Source organism: Heloderma suspectum, chromosome 4 (assembly GCF_057233095.1).
Source record: "Heloderma suspectum isolate Gila_16-S chromosome 4, 16-S_ref, whole genome shotgun sequence".
Lineage (NCBI taxonomy): Eukaryota > Metazoa > Chordata > Lepidosauria > Squamata > Helodermatidae > Heloderma > Heloderma suspectum.
The window spans coordinates 168845152-168866901 of record NC_139461.1 but is presented as its reverse complement, the minus strand read 5'-3'; the positions used below and the strand labels follow the sequence as shown (position 1 = coordinate 168866901).

Below are 21750 nucleotides of genomic sequence, written 5' to 3'. Positions count from 1 at the left end.
TTGCTTTGAAACTCAAAAGTGTTATATAATTGCTAAATACTAGTAATTTGGTTCAGTTGCATTGAAGTTCCCCATTGAGTAGAAGGCAGAACTGAAACAGAAACTCTCATAAACTCAGAAGCAAAATTTGAAAATACAGATTTGGATATTTATTTCTATACCACCCAATAAATGAAGCTCTCTGGGCGGTTCACAAAAATTAAAACCACAGACTACAGCATAAAACATAAAAAATGCAGAAGCTTAAAACCACAATATAACAATACAACCAGAATAAAACCTAGCAACAATGCAAAGATTTAAAACACCAATGTACAGATTTAAAACACCACAGCTAAAAGATTAGGAAGCTCAAATGCGAAAATACTGGGAGAATAAAAAGGTCTTCACCTGGCGCCAAAAGGAGTACAATGCAGGTGCCAGGTGAACCTCTCTAGGGAGCTCAATCCACAGCTGGGGTGCCACAGCAGAAAAGACCCTCTTCTTGGTAGTCACCCACTTCACTTCCTTTGGTGGGGGCTCACGGACCCCTGAAGATGATCTTAGGGTCCAGGCAGGCACATATGGGAGGAGGAGATCCTTCAGATAACCTGGCTCCAAGCTGTTAAGGGCTTTGAATGTTGATACCAGCACTTTGAATCGGGCCCAGAAATGGACTGGCAGCCAGTGCAGCTGGAAAAGTACTGGCGTAATGAGATCTCATTGGTCAATCCCTGTTAACAATCTCACTGCCTTCATTTGGACCAGCTGAAGTTTCCGGAGAGTTTTCAAAGGCAGCCCCACGTATAACGCATTGCAATAATGTAGACAAGAGGTTATCAGAGCATGGATAACTGTAGCTAGGCTATCTCTGTCCAGATAAGGGCGTAGTTGGTATACCAGCCTAAACTGATAAACAGTGCTTCGTGCCACTGAGTTCACCTGTGCCTCAAATGACAGTTCTGGATCCAAGAGCACCCCCAAACTATGAACCTGATCCTTTAGGGAAAGTGCAACCCCCTGCAGAACAGGTTGAACATTACCTAGCTGGGCAAATGAACCACCCATTAACAGTACCTCCGTCTTGTCTGGATTGAGTTTCAGTTTATTGGCCCTCATCCAGTCCATTACCGTGCCCAGGCACTGATTCAGAACAGCCACTGCCTCACCTGGGTTTGATGAAAAGGACAGGTAGAGCTGGGTGTCATCTGCATATTGATGGCACCTCAGCCCACACCTCCAGATAACCTCCCCCAGCGGTTTCATGTAGATGTTGAACAGCATAGGGGATAGAATAGACCTGTGGAACCCCATGGCGTAACTGCCAAGGCACAGAGCAATACTCCCCCAGCACCACCTTCTGGAATAGGCCATCCAAGTAGCAGCAGAACCACTGCAGTGCAGTGCCTCCAACTCTCAACCCAGATAACCTAACCAGAAGGATACCATGATTGATGGTATCGAAAGCTGCTAAGAGGTCCAGGAGCATCAGCAGGGCCGCTCCCGCCCCTGTCCCTCTCCCGGCAAAGGACATCCCACAGGGCAACCAAGGCCATTTCCATCCGAAAACCACATCTGATGCCTGATTGAAATGGCTCTAGGTAATCCATTTCATTCAAGAGTGCTTGGAGTTGTCCCGCAACCACCCAGTCAAGCATCTTGCCCAGGAAGGGGATGTTGGCCACCGGCCTATAGTTGTTAAAGTCCTCCAGGTCCAGGTTAGGCTTTTTCAGGAGTGGCCTGAGGCCTCTTTAGGAGTTTGTATGTCAGGTGTTTGTATTTGAAGATATGGACTGCAAATATCTTAGTAATAATTTTGCTACCACAGCTCTCCCTAAAATTAATTCTACTCGTTCTTACAATGTTGGAGCACCCTTGTAGTTTATGTCAAAAATCATTTAATACATTTTTGCCACTACATCAGGAGCAAGAGCTCAAAATGAAGTTGTATCTTTTTACTGTTTACACAAGGGATGAGTTACTCCTATATTCTTAGGGCTCTCTCTATTTTTCAGAAAGTGATCCAGTGGACTGGAAATGTATTTTGTTGCACAATGCAACCCCTTCACAGTCAAGCTCTGTAACTAAATTGGCACCACCTAACATTGAAGGCCCGACAGTTATGAAGGATATGCACTGGGGTTTGGCTCAATACATACAAAACCACCAACAGACATCGTATCTTCCGAATATGTCCGTCCCTCAGAATTTTGGAAAACAATTTTCTTTTCCTTACAAGTAGAACACTATAAAAGGTTTCTTTTACCCAATGATTTAGTGAATAGTGAACCCAGACATAGTACAGCAAACTTGAAAGATCTGAATCTAAACTCCACCACACAACCGTGGGCCATTCACTATAAGGCTGGAAATCACTGAGGAGGTGTCTGGAGTGTACTATTTCAGAACGTAGTTGGAGGCTTTCACTAGAGTACTCCTCCATACAAAATAAAAATCCCTGCACCTATAAAACTGGCACATCAGAAGAAGACTAGGTTACAACCCTTGTCTCTGACATGCTAGATGTCTACGTGCAGAGAATTCTTTTAGATGGAGGGGTTAGAACTATGTGACACACACAGAGACACATACACTCCCGCGCAAACACACACACACACACACACACCTGCAATCAGAAATGGTACTAGCACAGACAGAGGTTATCACCTCAAGTAAGAACTAGGCCTACATCTCAGCTTAACCTACCTTACATGGCTGTTATGAGGATAAAATTGGGGGGGAAATGTCTGCCGTTCTGAGGATGGGTGAGATGGGAATGTAATTAATAAACATCTTCAAATTTGTTTGGATGCTGGGGATGGGCAAAGGAAATTGCTTTCCAAGCAGGGTGTGGCTTATCTGGCTCCAGATGGCTACCCCTGGTCTGGTTATCTCCCTCAAGCCTTTGGAAAGGTGCAGGCTTCAAGTCCAATCCATTCATCAAATCAATAGTTATTACGGGAAAAGAACACTCTGACTACTAGAGTATATCAGCAACTGTCAACGGCTTGCAAACCTGTTCCTGGTTTCCTCTCATCCTTCTCCAGCAGAGAGCTACTAGGTCACTCTGTACTCTGTACTCTGGCTCATGCTCTCTCTCGCTCTCTCTCTCTCTCTCTCTCTCTCTCTCTCTCTCTCACACACACACACACACACCCATTCCATTTTAGTTTCTTCTTTTTTCTTTGTTACCATCTGTTTTTCTCATGATAGCACAAGGATGAGCTGCCCCAGTAGCCTCTGTAATTCACAGTCCACTGCACCACCGCCTGTTATTCCTGATGAGCTTTCCAAATGCATTACCCTTTTCCCTCTTTTGCACCCCTCCTTCTGAGTTTACACATGCCTCACTCTTCACTATACTCAACTCTTGGCAAAGAGAGACTGAAAAGGACAGAAAGATTAATGGGCAGAGGAGGAAGGAGAAGAAAAGAAGTTCAGTCATTCTTACACCAGTCACAGAAGAAAGAGGAGTTAGAACCAATCCAAATGACATTAAAAAGTAGCCTGTGGGGGTTTTTTAAGGCTAGGTTAGGGGTTCTTTCTAGAACCACAATGCAAAGGGCAGGTCTACATTACATAACTCCTATCAGCTTTATACTAGTTTAATTATGGCATTCTCTGAAGAATTCTCAAAACTGTAGCTGGTGGGTGTCAGTGCTAAGACTTCTGTTACAGATTCATTGTTTCACTCACAGAACAACATTTCCCAGAATTCCTTGGTGACTGGGAATGCCTATGAAATCAATTAAGGCTAAAATCCTATACCCAGTTTCCTAGGAGTAAGTCTCATTGAGGTCAATGGGACTTACGTCTGAATAGACATGCATAGGGTTGTCTCCACTGTAGATGTGTCCTTATGTGGTGGGCCTCCCTAAGGAGATGTTGGCTACATCCTGACATGCCCACTTGGCCTAGGACAGTCTGTGCATGCTAAAAGGAGGAAGGAAGTGGAAAAAGCAGAACGTTTCCTCTTCTGGCCAGCAACTAAAACCTGGATTTTGATCCAATGCTGAATTTGAACCTGGTTCAACCTGGATCTACCAATGCTACAGAATAAGAGGAAATGGGATGTCACAGTCCTGAGGTGTTAGAATGGGCTGTACCAATTCAGGATGTAGGTGGGAGATCACATTTTTAAATTTTCTCCTACATTAAGAACTCCCTGCAAATAGAAAAGTAGCACAGTAGGGAGTGGACTGAGCTAGAACCTTTCTCCTTCATATGCTAGTTTTCCTCTTGCAGATAGATTGGGGGAACATTAAAAGATGTGATGTTTCCTATCTGTAGTTTGAAGAGGTGCTGTCCATTTTACCACCTTCAGGCTACACCTACTCATTCTGCTGCATGTTTAGATCGACCCTCACATATTATTTCTCTAAGTAGCATGGGAGCAGGGAATGACACACCACATAGTGTCGTTTTGGATATGAGAAACAAGAAAACAAACATTGTTCATAAGTTTTGGAAAACAGGTTTTGTATGCATTTGTATGTGTTTAGAAAATACACAGAATGCTATAATACACCCAATTTAGGTGTCTTTTTATGTTTAAATCAGTGTTCATGAAATGAACAGATGGTCACTAATGGAAGGGAGCACACAGTCCCTTCAAGCTATGGCACTGTATTTGCCAAAGTAAATGTTTAGTTTCCTATTCTTGCTTTTGGATTGTGCCTCTCAACAATTCCGCTGAAAGACAACACCCTTCCTAATCAAGAACGATGCAAGGAGCCAAAACCCAAAGAGGTTACATTCAGGTAGCAGCTCCCCTCTTCACAGCATAAATTTCCCCTGCCCTTCCTGCAATTACCTTCACCATGGTTAAAGGTTATGTCTTCAGTGACCTTAACAGAAGCTAACTAGGATCCCCCTTAACCAGAAGACAGCTTCAAATTCTGGTTACGATGGAAACCCTAGGTAGTGTTAACCACAATTTAAGTGATTACAGCAATAGCCCTTAATCACATCAAAGCAATTCCCAAGGCTGGAGGGAATGGCATAATAAAGTGGAGGGGCTGGAAAATGCATGATGCTGAGCCATGAGAGATTGGGGGCATCATGTTTGCACTGGGCCTAAGTAGCAAAATCTGTAGTAGGGTGGCCCAAAACCAGGTACTGAGTTGTACTGTTGGTCTCTCCACTTAGGCAAATACAAACACTCACATTTCTATGTCTGAGGGAGTCAGTCTTCCTGGACATCTCTCCATAATGCTGCCAACACGACATGGCACAGACACTAAGGCTAAGACAACAAAGGTACAAGGATATGACACTCAACGCCCACTCTGCATGCATGCACACACACATACAGCTTACCTCGCAGGAAGCAATGCAATGAATGGCTTTTGGATGTGGATGCCACTCCAGTCTTCCAGTGCAGACAATGCTCTGAAGAGAGGGAAAAGTAGATTCATGTGGCCAAGGAAGTCAGGTACTCTACAGTATTTAATTAACGTATTTCAGTTAGTTATATACTGCCCTTCATAATATTTATCCCAGGTGGGTTTAAAACGTGTATCACTGTAAATATTAAAGATTCACTATTCCCTGAATGAGCGATGATCTATTTGGCTCTACAATATTTATCTTTAAAGATTCCATGGGTGAAGAATGATAAATTCCACATGAAATATTGCATGCGGGACATAATCTGGATTCCGGAAAATCTCAGCATTTGCATTTTACTTCTTTGAAAAATCCAAGCTTCTAGGTCTCGTGGTTCTGGAAATATGTTTCAAAGGTTTGGTAATGGCTGCAAAAGGATGTGCTTATGTGATTTGCTTGTCTACAGATCCCTGCATAAGGGCCTCGATATCCTTCCCCCATATACTGTGACTTCATCTTCCTCGTCTGCTCATGTCCCAACAGAAAAATCCTAAATTTTACAAAAATCCAGATATCACATATAGAGTATCAAGTTGACACAAAACCAATCTCATTTGCAAACGTTATGATCTTCAAAATGTCTTCTGAGCTCGGAATTTGAACTTTCTTAGCATAGAATTAGGATTTCCTTGGGGAAACAACATAGTCAATGGAAAGCCTCTAATCTAGTTATGGAGAGATGAAACCTTACAGCTATGCTCTAAGGAATGTGTTTCCTATACTGAAAGTATCCTGCAGGGAAAAAGTGTAAAATACACATGTATTTTGACATGTGTGTCTATCACAAAGGTGTATTTTACTGTGTGAACATGCCACAAAATATGCACCTGTGCAACTGTCACTCACAACTATCTACTTGTAGATTTCACACCTGTTAACTTACATGAGCATGCTTTCAGTTTAGAAATGCCTGAAGTGGTCCTTGCTCTCACCTGATGCTAAGCAAAGAGAAGAACTAGGAAAGCTTCCAAAAATACTCAATTTTTCTCAAATATTTTCAGTACAGCCAGAAAATGCCTCCCCTTCAGGGTGAGTTTTCAGCACCCATTTCAGAAACATTCACCTATTCATTTACATTGCCCTCATACCCTCATTATGCCATCACATAGCCAAATCCATGGCTATCTAGCATTGTGATGTTATCCCTTTCACTGAGCGATCCCTGATTGGGCTAGATCACTCAAGTGACTAATCTAATAAGCATGAAGAAGCAAAAGGCAGAGGGGAAAAGGAGCCAGAAAAAGACTGGAAAAGCTCCATGTCAGCATAATCTAAATGTTTTTCTTGACAAATTTCTACCCCACTGAAACTGCTAGTTCCTACCCAAAAATCAAAAAAAGAAGGTGCAGCAGGAAGAACTAAGTTAGATCCAGTTGATATATTTCAACCTGCTTTGCCCAGTCCAGCTTAACATTTCAAAGTTCCCTAGTCTCCTTCGTTGTTTTCCTCATTCCACCCCATTCAGTATAGCAGAGCTAAGCTGATTCAAGAATGCTACAAAGTCTCGGAGACTATCAAGTCCAGGAGGAGAAGCGAATCAAAAATGTACAAAGGGATCAAGAAAATGAGGAAACAAATAAAAAACACGTACTTTAGTGACAGCTCCTGGCAAGGGAGAAGAATTTGGTTTCACAATAACAACCCTCCTCACCATAGTACACTCTTGCTTCTGTCCTCCCATTCCCCCCAGAATGCTTCCACCTCACAAGGGGGTTTGGAGCTGGAAAGAGGAGATTCCACAAAGGAGCACTAATGGGATAACTCCAACTCAAGGTCTTCTTCCAATTCAGAATTATAGGCCCTACACTGGACATCCTAGAGTGCAGCCATGGAAGGCCATACTCCCTTGCTGAGACATATCCTGTGATCTACTGCAGGGTTGATTCAGCTTGACACATGGTGGTGTCTAAAGGCTGGAAACTCTGCCTATACTTCCTGAAAGTTCCCAAGAGGAGCAGGACAATTTTGGATGGGAACCCTGGCTCCTTGCAGTACTATCTGCTTTTATTTCCCCCTTAACTGTGCCTTCAATATGCTTCTATTTCGTTTGCAGAAATATTTATCTCAACAGACCCAAATTAGGGAAAACAAAGAAGTTATAATATTTGAGGTATTTTAGCCATTCCAGTGAGAGGAATCAGGATGATGTTGTCTAAGTTTGCAGTTACCTAGAAACTGGAAATCACAGCCAGAGATCCAGGAGATCAAAACCAGAACGTATCAAGACAGCTTGGAATGGAACTGTAGCTAAATAAAACTGTGAATCTTGAGCTGCTTCCAGACCAATACTCTTGCCACATTTCATTTCGCCCTTCCTCCTAGAATACTTGTATTTGTCCCTTTTCCATGCATATGCATTTTCCTCCCCAGAATTGTGAGCTCAGAAGGATGTCAAGCAGAGCTCTAGCTTGTGTACCAAGCTTTGGCCAAGTGATAAAACTGGAATATTCTTTACATTGAATTTCTTCCTTGAAAATAGTGATTACGGAAGAGTGGGATGGGAAGCCCTTAATCTTCTCTTCTGTGCAACTGTTAGCAACCATTATTGCCCCATTATTGTTCCTCTCTCCAGCTGCTTTTGCTGTCATTTTTCCTGCTCTGTACTTCTTGAGTGATCTTTGCTAATCACAGATCATGTACTAGAAATGGTGACATAAGAACATAGGAAGAGCCATGCTGGATCAGACCAAGGGTCCATCTAGTCCAGCGTTCTGTTCACACAGTGGCCAAGCGTTAACCAGGAACCCACAAGCAGAACACGCGTGCAGCAGCACCCTCCCACCCATGTTCCCCAGCAACTGGTGTACACAGGCTCACTGCCTCTGGTTCTGGAGGTAGCACATAGCCATCAAGACTAGTAGCCACTGATAGCCTTTCTCTCCAGGAATTTATCCAACCCCCTTTTAAAGCCATCCAAATTGGTGGCCATCACTACATCCTCTGGTAACGAATTCCTTAGTTTAACTATGTGCTGTGTGAAGAAGCACTTCCTTTTATCTCTCCTGAATCTCCCACCAATCAGCTTCATAGAATGATCCTAGGTAGGGATGGCGGAGAATTTCTCCACAAATCTCGGGGAGGCCGAATGCCAACGCATTCGGCCCCCCGAAATTGGTGGTGAAATTCTCCGCCCCCCCCCCCCCCCCGGGATGGGACTTACCTCCTGCGAATGTCCCTCTCGGCGGCGGGTCCCGGCAGCGTTTCGGCGGCGGCGGAGGCCGGTCTTCCGACCGGCTGCCACCACCGCCATTACAAAGTAAATGTAAAAAAACAACAACACACACACGTGATAGGCTACGTAACGATTTACGTAGCCTATCACGGCTGACTTTGGAAATCTAGCCATGATAGGCTACGTAAATCGTTACGTAGCCTATCACGTGTGTGTGGTTTTTTTTTTTAACATTTACTTTTTTATTTCGCGGCCGGGGAGACGGGGCGCTTCTCCCCGGCCTGAATTTCGGCGGCGAGGGATGGGGCGCCTCCCCCCTGGCCTGAATTTTGGCCGGGCGAGGCAGGGTGCCTCCCCCCCGGCCTGAACTTCGGAGGGAGAACCGAAGCGCCTCCCCCCCACTGCGAAGCAAGCTGCAGGACCAGGTAAGGGACTTTCGTCCATCCTTAATCCTAGGTTCTAGTATTTTGAGAGAGGGAGAAAAAATGTCTCCCTTTCCATATTCTCCACACCATGCATCGCACCATGGACTTGTATAGGGGCAGTATGATATTGGCAGTTTTATTCTCAATTCCTTTTCGAATTATGCCTAACATGGAGTTTGCCTTTTTTACAGTGGCTGCGCACGGGGTTGACATCTTCATTGAGATTCCAAGATCTCTTTCCTGGTCGGTCATTGCTAGCTCAGATCCCATCGGGCCATACTTGAAGTTGGGATTTTTTGCCCCAACGTGCATCATTTTACACTTGCTTAGATCGAACTGCATTTGCCATTTAGATGCCTGTTCTCCCATTTTGGAGAGATCCTTTTGGAGCTCCTCGCAATCCCTTTTTGTTTCAACCACCCTAAATAATTTGGTGTCATCAGCAAACTTGGCCACTTCACTGCTCACTCCTAATTCCAGATCATTTGTGAACAGGTTGAAAAGCATTGGTCCTAATACAGATCCCTGTGGTACCCCACTATTTACTTTCCTCCATTGGGAGAATTTATAATTTATTCCTGCTCTCTGCTTTAACCAGTTACTGAGCCATAAGAGGACCTGTCCTCTTATTCCATGACTGCTAAGTTTGCTCAGGAGTCTTTGGTGAGTGACTTTGTCCAAGCAAACAATGTCTACTGGATCACCCCCTGTCTACATGTTTATTGACACTCTCAAGGAACTCTAAAAGGTTAGTGAGACAGGACTTACTTTTGTGGAAGCCATGGTTCTTTTTCAGCAGAGCTTGTCCTTCAGCAGGGCTTGTCCTTCTATATGCTTACTAATTTTATCTTTAATAATGCCTTCAACCAATTTACCCGGAACAGGTGTTAAGCTAACCAGCCTGTAATTTCCCAGACAATAAGCTAGAAAGATAATGTGGAAAAGGCTGATTCCTATCAATATTTCCAGGTCAAATTTACTCACTGGTTTGAATAACAAGGAGGGCTCTTTCACACAGAGCTTTTATCCTATGACTGAGATTGCTCCTTCACAGAAGTTTGCGGGCTCTTTACATGACACTGTGATCATTCAAGGTGTCTCCTGCACTAAATGCCCTTTGTTCTGTTTTTAACTAGATCACAGATAATAAGCTATCAAATTACTCCATTGTTTTCCGCTTCAGTTTCCTCCGTGAAAAGAGGAAAAGCAGCAAGAAGAGGAGTGAGATCAATGAAAGATAATGGAAGACTCAGATACAGGGAGAAGGAAGGGAGAAGGGGAGGGGGGAAGGGGAGCAGGTGAAAAAGGACGTCGTCGTGATCCTGCATTTAAAATGGAAGCAGAAAACCCTGTTTTAAATGCAGGATTTTAGGCTTGTGTAGAGATGCCCATAGACTCTGCTGCTGTTGCTCCTTGCCATACACCTGCTTCATCTTTATATTACTGTACCTCAACTTTGGCTTTCTCCCAGGACTTTGCCCCCCTGATTTGACAAGACTCTAGAGTATGTGGGAAGAAGAATAAGTCTGAAGTCTCTTTTGAATGAACATGCAGACATATCAATTAGAGGTGCTCCCTTTTTGCAGCCACTACCAAATCATTTTCAAACATATATCCATAACCATGATGCCTAGAAGCTTTGATTTTTTTTGAAGAAAGGAGCCAGTCAGTGACACGTTCCTAGCTCCATTACAGCAACATTTTTCAGTTCATGGTGACTGAATGAACATTTTGTGAGCCAGCTCTTTTTAAATCTTCAACGCATCCCAATCTAAGCTTGTATACTCAGAAGTAAGTCCAATGAATTAATTCTAAGTAAGTACAGTTAGAACGACTGCGGGTTTAATTAGAAACAATTGCTGCATTTGATGACATGTAATAAGTGACAAATTGTTTATCACTTTCTGAATGGAGCATGATGAAACTCTTACAGACCAGAAACCCCTAGAGGCCCTTTTCCAAACAGCCTCCTCCTCTGCATGCCCCTTCAGTGCCACCTCCTTTTAGCTCCCTTCTTTCATCAGCTTTTTTTTATTGTACCTCTTCTGCCTAAACAGGGCTGATGGGATGGAAAAGTGCATCAGTTCACTTAAGAATCCAAAGCCTCATGTCAACACTTTCCATTGACTAAGAGCAGTTCATTGAAAGGAGATTTAAAACAAATAATTTCAATGTCACTCCTGGGCATCTTTCCCCTTTTTTACCTGGATTCTGGTAGGCTTCAATCTGTGATCCATGGTATCAGCAGTGATATTTTCAGGCAGCATCACAGGGTCTCTTGGAAGAATTAGACAGGAAGGTATGCACACAGCACCTGGAGTGGAAAAGCAAAGCAAAGATTATCATTCTATGTGAAATTACGGAGAGTCTCTTGGGTGTCAAGGGCCTCTATAAGGAACAAGAATTCTTCACAATGCTGCCCATTTCAGAATCTGAAAGGACACACCAAAACTTCTGCATGTGTAATACGGCTTCTGACAGATACTCTAGCAGCTTGTGCAGAACAATGACAATCTTAACTTTTAGGGTTTTTTTTTTAAAAAAGAGAAAGGTTCTAGACTGCAGGATGAATGACGAGGAAATGATGAGGGAAATGTCTGAAAAAGTTAGACTTCTGCTATAATCTTATGGAAGAGACAATGTAGGTGTGGATTCCAGGGGTCAGGTTGGTCTCTTTCCCCACACGTAGCACAGCTATCAGCTATCACATCCCGCAGGTTCCCTGCTCCTGTCTCCTCCTGTAATTTTTCTTTACTTCCATTTTACTTCCCATACTCTTGAATGAATAAATAAATATTTGGACAAAAACATCTGCAAAAGAAGTCCCAAGGCAAAATATGCCACTTTGCAAAAGTTGTAGATGCATGAAAAATCATTTAAATTTTCAGAAGTTATTGCAACTGCAGAATCTGGGAGTAGGGTTAACTGAATTTGTGCATCATGTGTATGAAGAACTCAGCAAAGTGTCTATGAGTTCAAATGGGATCAGGATTTGTATACAAATGAATGGATTCAATACAGAAATATATACATGGGGCTCAATCCAGCCCAACCTAAGCACCTTTAAGTCTTATTGTTTTCAACGGAAAAGAGTTAAGCCAGTGCTTAATTCTCCCACTGAAATGAATTGGACTGTAAACATTTCATTTTGGCTAGATGGTAACCATTATATACTTGCTATATCCTTGAGGGTGTAATTAATGCTTGCATTTCAGTACTAAGCCCTCACAATTCCTGTGGTCCAAAACCCACAGAAAGTCAGACTAAAGATGGTAATTGCCTCTTTGCAGATCACATGATGCAGGACTCGGCTTTCCAATGTGCAAAGATACGATTTGTTCTAATGCATGCACTTTAAATACAGTGCACCCCAGAGATCAAACTGCCAACATGCATTTGGTGCTCTGCACTAAAGATATACAGTCCCAAACTGTCCAGTAATAGCTACTGGCTGCCTAATAGCCTCTGGACGAGAGATACCAGCCAAGTAAGCCACCTTTGGGCTTGGAAACAAAGTTCAGTGCCTTTATGTATTTATTACATTTATATCCCACCTCTTTTCCTCTTGCAAGGACCCCAAAGTGGCCCACATGGTCCTCCTCCTCCCCCCCCTTTATAAAGCCCCCCTCAGCCAATAGGAGAGCTTTACGAGGGCCAAAATTCTCCTCTAGCGCAGAGAGAAGTCCAAGCCTGAGAAGCCCTTCCCAGGCCTACCTGTGCTGCCTAACCCAACCCTAGCCATCCTTTCCGTAACCCAAACATACCCCCCTTCCTTTTGTCAGAGTCAATGTTTACCATACAAAGAAGTGATGACTGCCTCTTATGAAGATCACCATAATGCATTAGATGCATTAAGATAGGAGTGAAAATAAGAACAGAATTTTGTTTAGCACCTTTTGAGGTTTGCCTCTTTGTTTTTGTGGTTTGAGATCAATGCTGCCCTTCTTTTTTCTGCATTTCACTTTCTCTCAGCCTAACCTACCTCAGTAGATTCTTGAGATGGTAAAATTGGAATAACCCCATGTATTCCATCCTAAGCTCCTTGGAGGAAGAATGGGGAACAAATGTGATAAATAACTTAAATTGATCTGTTGATCTTCCTGTTCTTTCTATTTTTGAGGAATGAAACCCTAATTTGAATCCAAAGTTCCCCTGGGTGTACCTATCTTGTGGAAGGAATGAGGGAAAAATAATTTTCCCCCAACAGCTTTATCTCATCAGAGGAAAATACAGGAGTGCAAACAGAGAGTCTGTTTTAAGGATAAAGTTATCAATTGAGATATAGGAGTAGGGCTGTTTGTATGCTGCAATTCTGAGGGAGTGCAGAAAACCCACAGCATATGGTATTGTTGTAGAATTCCTGAGAATCTCAGCTTCCTTTAGACACATGCAGTTTGTAGCTCTTACGCTGCAAATGTGTAGAAAACATCTACTGAAATCTCAGATGCTATGCAAGTTGGTGAATAAAATTTGTCGTGGTCAGTGAGGGGCTTCAGTGTAGTACCTTGCCCCTTCCCACATCAAACAAAATCAGAATAAATTATACAAAACAGTGCAAATGGTTGAACATACTGCAAAATGAAGATATGCAAATGTTTACCTTACATGATTTATACAGACTACAGAATGCAGCTTTTCTTGCCATGAAATTTGAATTGTACTGGTACAGAATTTCAATTTCAAAAAGGCTCATCCTAGGCATCCTTTTACACACCCAAAGTAGAGACCAAGTTTCTACTCCCTTTCTACTCTTCCTGTATTGCCTTTTGCTTGTTCTCCTCAGACTTGCCTCTTCACCCCATGAACTCCTTCCACTTTCTCTCCACTTAATTTGCTGTTCTAGGAACTATACCACCTCCTCTTCTGCACTTCATTCTTCCTGATGTCCAGAGTGAATTTTTATGAACCCAGGAGGGAGATGTTCTTGAACCTGCTGATTGTTCAGCACACCTATCTGCAGCCCATGAATACCTGGCTTTTGTACTCAGAGAGGAAAATCAGAAATACTCATACCATCTCTATTATGCAACTATCTAAGCAGCCTAGTTGGTTTTAAAGTGGCAGTAAAAATTTTTTTTTTAAAAAAAAGAGAAATGTGCCATAATTTTAGTCATTGCTCACCACTGAGTTCTTTATTAATCCTCAGAGAAAGTAACAAACTTAGCTTCGGAGGGGGGCAAGCCCTGCTGGAAGGATTTGAAAAAGGGGAGTGGGGGGTGGGGGGAAACGTAAGTGGAGGGGGATGATCAGAAATTGACATGACATGCTTACCAATTCCATAACCTTGTTCACACTTGTACTCCACTGAATTAAGCTCTTGCGGTGCTGAGCATTCCCCTTGCAATTCTTCACACAACTTAAATTCCTGTGACCACAAACCATCTTTAGTGCAAAGGATTGGGAGCTGAAGCATAAAAGAAACAGAGCACTTCATGAGAAGCAAATAATTCAAGACCACTCTTATGTTGCAAGATTCACTACAGACAATGCCAGCCCAAATATGACTTTCACTAAACTGGCACAAATGCTCTCCTCTGCTGGGGTTGTTCACATTTTTATTGGTGTTACTGTAGTGGTTTGGGGAAAAGGACATTTGACATCAACACACTAGTTTTATAGGCTTGAAAGGGGAGAAAGTAACTGTTAGAACTGATACTAAACCAGTTTTCAACTTCAAACGTCTTAACTGGAGTAGGTGTGTGCGAGTATTCTCCACCCAATACACATTGGTATAATTCATAATCTTACTGTTGATTAGAAAAATAGAACCAGATATAGGAAGGGTGAGTCCAGATAGTCTTTTATTGCACCATTGCCCCACCTCATTCACCAAATTTTCCAGGGGGTCCAGAGGACTCAAAATGCTCCCTGTTTTCCCACCACTTCTTCCATCTTTTTTTCTTACCACAAAAAATCCATTGAGTAAAAGATGGAGATTTTCCCTGTGTGGAAGATTTTATAGCTGCACAATGCCCTCTAGTTGGAAGTGCAAAGAGACCTTCATCTGGAAGCACCCTAAATATCCTAGTTTAATTAATGAGTAGTACAGTGGTGTGATTTTGTCTATATGGTATAAGAAAACCACTGCAGGGAAAGGATGGTAAGGTAAATCCACACACACCCCACCTCATGCTGCAGAGGCCTAGCTGCCCTCGATATACTATAGAAGAAAACCAAGTGCAAGAGATATCACCAAGCATGGCAAAAGCATACAGCCAAAACTTTGCAGAATTGAAGCAGAGATTGCCAAAGGTGCCTGGATCCTCCTTCCAATGGAACTCATAGACTTGTCTCTCAGCTATTAGGAAATGCCCATATTACTGAATGGTTCTCCTTACCTTCTTACTCTGTGGGCTGCAGCTCAGAATGCACTGGCTGTCAAGCTCAAAGCCATTGGTGCAGTTGTACATCCCCTCAAAGACTGGTGGGGGTGGCTTACACAGCACAGGTACACAGCTGCCTTCTTCCCAGAAGCCACTTTCAAGACACAGAATATTTAGGATCTTTCTGGAGGGTGTGGATTAAAAACACAGAACAAGGCTGGTTACTCCACCTGCATCAGAACATCTGCAAGGGGCCAAGAAGAAGGAAAAACCCTGCTATAATGAGCAGTATTTTGTGATGGGGTCCAGACCGGTTGCCCCACCTCACAGAGCACAATCCTGGCTTTCTGGGCACCCAGGGTCTCTGGCTGCTTCTGTCTATTGGGTAGTACAAGTGACTATTCACTGACAATTCCATGCCACCGACCCTGCCCATTCCTTTCTAAATAAAATTGCTTGAGTCAGGTGGGCCAGAGCAGGTTTGCTCATTGTTGGTGCAGCTCAGGCCCCTCCAATGCCCATCTCTCTCCTCCATTTTCTCTCCTGCCTTGGTCAGCTGTGAGGGAGATTTTATCTTCCAGACTTCCATATGTGGATTGGAACTTAGTTATCTGCTGGTTTTCACACTTCCTGGGTGCTATGACATGGTTCTCAGCTCAAAAACTGTATTTGGATAGTTTTAAAATGCATATTTTGAAAGAAAATACATTTTCCCTGTGTGGAAGATTTTACAGCTGTGCAATGCCCTCTAGCTGGTAGTGCAAGGAGCCCTTCATCTGGAACAAAATATCTTGTGCCTTGTGCTGACTCTTGTATACTGTTTTTAAGCTGTGCTGTTTTTAAGCTGTGTTGTTTTTATCATTGGATTTTTTGTTAAGCTGTTTTTAGTTCAAAGTTGTTTTTAGTTATATGTTGTTTGTGTACATTGTCTGCATGCTCTTATGTAAATGGTTTTTAAACTTTGTATATTGTATTTTAATGTTTTAACTTTTGTAAACTGCCCAGAGAGCTTCAGCTATGGGGTGGTATAGAACTGTAATAAGTACATACATACATAAATATGTGTGTTTTGAGAAAAATACATTTATAAATACATATTTTGAGAGAAAATGTATTTCAAATACGTATTCAAATATGAATTTTCATGTGGATTTAAAAAATAATTAATTCACAGATGACTGCAGAAACAGGATGGAAAAGACTTACGGGTAGAAACACACAAAAGTGACATAGGCTGGAAACGGACTGGTTCATTCATCCCTAACTGAAGCATTCGGCATATCCTTATAGCCCCAAAACTTTAATGAAACCAAGAAACATATAGATTGCCTCTCATCCAGAAGTTCATTTTGTTATTGTGACAGCCTTGTTGCCCATCCTAGTTGTCCTAGCTTTCCATAAAAGAAGGAACACAGAATATTGCTTGACAGTAAGCAGGAGTAGGGAATAAATAAACATTCTCCGAGATACGAAAGTCACGGAGCATTGCTACCGACAGGCTCTGCCCTGCTGCCATTTGAAATCTCTCCCTAGTGTCTTGACTCCAGAATCTCCATTGTGAATTAGACTAAGCAGAGGCTTAGGAAACCAGGGCAAGAAAGTAAACACGGGACCTTCAGGATATGCAGATATGTAACTCTCTGACAGGTTCCTATTGCAATCAAGTCACTCAGGCACACCTCTTTCACTGGCAATCCAGAGCCCTAACAAAGGAAAGCACCATGCAGAAAGTACTAATAAACACAACATAGGTACTTAGTCCCCATTAATATCCATTAGCATCCACCAAGGTTAGGGATTTACACCTAAAATATGCATACAACCCCCTCTTACGCTCTGCATCTTCTTACACTAGGCAACTGCAGTGGGAAACCTAAATGCTCAGGTGCCACCTATATCTCCTTTGCCCCTCTCTCAATATTAAGGGGAGAAAACTTCCCCAGAACCAAAGTTTTAAAAAAGAATTATTTGCAGAAGCGAATTCATCATTCTGCACTAGCCAGTTCACCCCTCTCTCACCTCTAAGGGTTTGCTGCTTGCTCCAGAGAGAAATTCATTCTTCCTCTTGTCAGCAAGAAAATTCTACCCTTCCTGTTTGCCAACATACTCATATTTTTACACCAGGTTTTGGGGTGTCTAATATATCAGAAACTCATAAGGAGCAACCCACATAACCCTGATGCTCCAGTTCCAAAGACTCCCAGATCACCACGGACCACTGAGAAAGAATCCCTTCTTACCCCCATCCCTTCAGGATATGTAATATCTATGCTACAACTTCTCTCCCTTTCCAATTCTGACTTTTCTTTCTCACCTCCCTAACTTTAGAACAGCTACCCATGTCTTAATTTAATTCAATTAGACCCCTATCCAGACCCCTCTCCCTTCTTCTGTCCCTTCAAGTTGCTCCTTCTCTCACTCGCTTTCTCTTTGGGCATTTCTACACAAAGCTTTTATTGTGCACTTGTGATTGGTCACTCATGGTTCTTTGTGGGTCCTTTATATGACATTGTCAACCTCCAGGGCCCCTCCCGTGCTTTCTTGCCATTATAGCGGTGTAATTCTCAATGGGGATAACATGATAAGAGATTTGGTCATGCTTTGAAGTGCGATAAATTTCCAGTGAATTTCTGCTTTATCACAGTGCCACCTAGTGGCTGAATAATGAAACATATAGAACTTGCCCAGAAAGAAAAAACCCGAAAACAACCACATGTGAAGGAGGCAAACTTAATCCCGCAAGGAATCCAGAAGCAGAAGCCCCAGTAAGGGTGCGGGTTTTGAACCTTGTGTGGAGAAGCTCTTTGTCTGCCACAAAGCCTCTTCTATAGATTTAACCAAGCAATTGCTAGCCCTCTTTGAATGCTGTTCATGTAATTATCTATTTCTGCAATAAACCGTCTAACTCAAACCATTTGAGTATCCTATCCTAATCCTGGCTTGTTGACGACTTACTATTTCCCCACCTGGATGCCTCCAGTTCCAGCTGAACACTGTGACATTTGGCTAAAGAGCCTAAAATGTGTCCATTCAGATACAAGTGTCATGATTAGACACGTGTAGACAAGACGTGGTTACAGTACATTGGTTGTTTGAGTCAAATATTAATACTTAGCATTTATACAGTGTCTTAGCATTTAAAGTGTTCAAAGCTCTTCATATGCATATTCTAGCATGGCCAATGGTCAGGGATTCTGGGAGTTGTCATCCAAAACATCTGGAGAGTATCAGGCTGCTCCCACCTCTTTCCCCTTAGGGCAACAATTATGGAAGGCAGAGGTAAAGATGTCTGGCCTCCTTCTCCACCCCTCCCTGTTCTGTCTGCTTCTGCACATTGAGAGAACCATGGAGGTTCCCCCTCGGCCCCCTTGCTCAAAGTATGCATAAGGGAAAAGATGGGGGGCTTAATAAAATTATCAAGACATGCCCCCTTACTCCTCCCAGTTTTAGCCAAATCATGCCCTCTCCCATAGCCTTCCAAGGTCTGAACTACATGCTGCATTAAATACATAGCATGCTGCTGATCTTCACTCTTTTGTTTTCTTCCACGGAACTGCGCAGGTCTCAGTCTGGATCAGGACCACTGTGCACATGGGTAGGGAGGTTAACCTTCCCACCCAGCCACTTTTTTCTTTACTTTCACCCCTACACACACACACACACACACTGCTCACGGAGGCTATAAAAAGAAGAAAACTCCATAGGTGTCAATGAAGTTTCCCTCTTTTGTTAAAGCCCCCATGTGTGTGTGTGTGTGTGTGGGGTGCAAATTGAAAGAAAAAAGTGGCTGGGTGGGAAAGATTAAATGTCTCCAACCTGCTTGCAGTGATCCCAACCTAGATCGGAGCCCCATACATTTACACGGAAGTAAATAAAAGAGCAAGGATCAGCTGCACACTTTGCATTTAACATAGCATGTAGTTTAGCCCTAAAAACGGTAGCTAGGGTAGGGAAGGCATCGCAAAAAGCGAAAGAGAGGCCCAGCCTTGTTGGCTCCCCTTCATGTAATTGCAGCACTGAACATGGGTAGAACTGGACAGACAGTCCAAGTAAGCAAAGCAATGCTTAGCTGGAAAGCAGATTTCCCTCCTCACTCAGGCAGGAACATAGCCACAGAGAGACGCAGGTGGTATCAGGCAATAAAGATATTGCATGCATAGCTCCTTTCCCCTCCCCAAGACTAGCAAAACTAGAATCAATTATTTAAACGTAGTATTAAAAAAACCCATAATTATGCAAAGTACAAGAAATCATGCAAATCTGCTAAATTTGTGCAATTTGTGCCCATCACAGAATTCAGCACTTTTTTTGGTTCAGCATTTGAATTACATGGATACAAAATTACTTAGTGTGGAGTACATCTAGCCATGTCTATGCCCCAACATTCGGCACATTCCACAAGAGATGGCTGCTTGCCTGCTTGAGTCTCGTGCTTCTTAAGGATATCATATTCCCACAAGGAAACTACTCCACTTTTCATCCTTCCCTACAAGGCCCCCTCTCTGATTTCTGTCCAAATCCATTTGAAAACAGGCGGCCAGTTAATGCGCCCCTCTCGCTTTGTCATCCTGAAACTATACAGTTTTGGCTCAGGCAAAGGGGCCTTAGGCAAGTCAACCTCTCCAGGCCCTTTGTCATTTTTGTGGGTTCTCTCTGAATTCTGTCCAACTTGTCAATATCTCTCTGGTAAAGGGAAGGGATTCTTTGGCCAGAAAATACAGCAACCACATCTTGTGCTGCTGAAACAATGCTGCTTAAACACTTTATAAGAAAAAAGAAAGGTTGAGAAAACTGTCCATTCACTCTGTTATCCTTGTCAATTACCTATATGCCATATATTTCTAAGGAAGGCATTTGCACCAAAATAATGAATGTACCAAAGGCAGCTCAAGAACACTCTGACCTGATGGAGAAATGGCTATGAAACCTTCACTGATGATGAGCAGCAGCCCACTAGTTGGCCTAATAAAAGGTATCTGCTCATTCAGTCAATTACTATGTGCACATGGTAAGAGCAATTTACTTTGCTTTTTTTTTTTTTTAACAGCAATGAGAGTCACTTTTCACTACTGTAAAATTAGCCCTAATCAACCATCTGTACCTTGAAAAATGTACAAGTGTGTGTGTGGGGGGGGGGGGGGCGCTTCTCTGGAGGAAAAAGCTTTCCTGTCTTCCTTAATTTCTAATAAGGCAGACACCCCTCCTAGTCTAGGCTGTACAACTTATGAACCACCAAGCCCAATACACCCCAACAGCCATGCGTTATGGCCTGCCAGGTGCATTGTCACTCCCCACTGCCTTGCTCCGCACTGTTTTGGTAGTCCCATGCAAGTAATGAAAATAGGAGATCTGAGAGACTTTCATTGACTGGAACGCATGGATGATGGTTCACAAAGTGCAGGGGCCGGCCCAAGTCCCACAGAATTCAAAGGAGATGTGAAATTGACTAGGCCAGATACAAAGCCACTTCTTGTCTAGGCAATTTAATTTCTAAGTGAAACCCTGCACCCCCTTTTCTTTTCGTTTTAAAGGAAGGCCTACATGAGTCCATATGTGGCTCTTTAAAGAACAGTTCCAAAAGTCCCTTGGATTTTTTTTTTTTTGGGGGGGGAGTATGTGACTCAAAACAAAACAAAAATCCCAGGGAGTTTTTTTTTTTGGGGGGGGAGTATGTGACTCCCCTTCATGGATCACTGCCTTGTTGTGGCGAAGGGGCTTCCGTAACTCAGTGAAGCCATAAGCTATGCCATGCAGCATAGACAGGTCATGACCCAAGACAGACGGGTCATGGCAGAGAGTTCTGACAAAATGTGGTCCACTGGAGAAGGAAATGGCAACCCACTCCAGTATTCTTGCCAAGAAAACCCCATGGAATGTGGTCATGGCAGACAGTTCTGACAAAATGTGGTCCACTGGAGAAGGAAATGGCAACCCACTCCAGTATTCTTGCCAAGAAAACCCCATGGAACGTATCACAAGGCGAAAAGATATGACGCCAGAAAATGAGCCCCTCAGGTCCGAAGGTGTCCAATATACTACTGGGGAAGAGCAGAGGGTATTTCCAAGTACAGCCAGAAAGAGTGAAGCGGCTGGGCCAAAGCTGAAAGGACACTCAGCTGTGGATGTGTCTGGTGGTGAAAAGAAAATCCGATGCTGTAAAGAACAATATTGTTTAGGAACCTGGAATGTAAGATCAATGAATCAAGGTAAGCTGAAGGTGGTCAAACATGAGATGGCAAGATTGAACATCAACATCTTGGGAATCAGTGAACTAAAATGGACAAGCATGGGCGAATTTAATTCAGGTGACCATCATATCTACTACTGTGGGCAAGAATCCCTTAGAAGAAATGGAGCAGCACTCATAGTCAACAAAAGGCTGGGAAAAGCAGTGCTGGGGTACAATCTTAAAAATGATAGAATGATCTCAGTACAAATCCAAGGCAAACCATTCAACATCACA

General features: G+C 42.9%; 1 protein-coding gene across 1 annotated transcript in view; it reads right to left on the bottom strand.

The window, feature by feature from the left end:
- PAPPA2 (pappalysin 2) overlaps positions 1 to 21750 on the bottom strand; it is a 198917-nt gene that overhangs the window by 28875 nt on the left and 148292 nt on the right. Inside the window, exons 17-20 of the mRNA XM_084851216.1 lie at positions 15303 to 15471; positions 14236 to 14368; positions 11169 to 11278; positions 5299 to 5370 (exon numbers count right to left, since the gene is read on the bottom strand). Coding sequence (XP_084707342.1) covers positions 5299 to 5370; positions 11169 to 11278; positions 14236 to 14368; positions 15303 to 15471 — 484 coding nt within the window. The remainder of the gene's footprint in view (positions 1 to 5298; positions 5371 to 11168; positions 11279 to 14235; positions 14369 to 15302; positions 15472 to 21750) is intronic.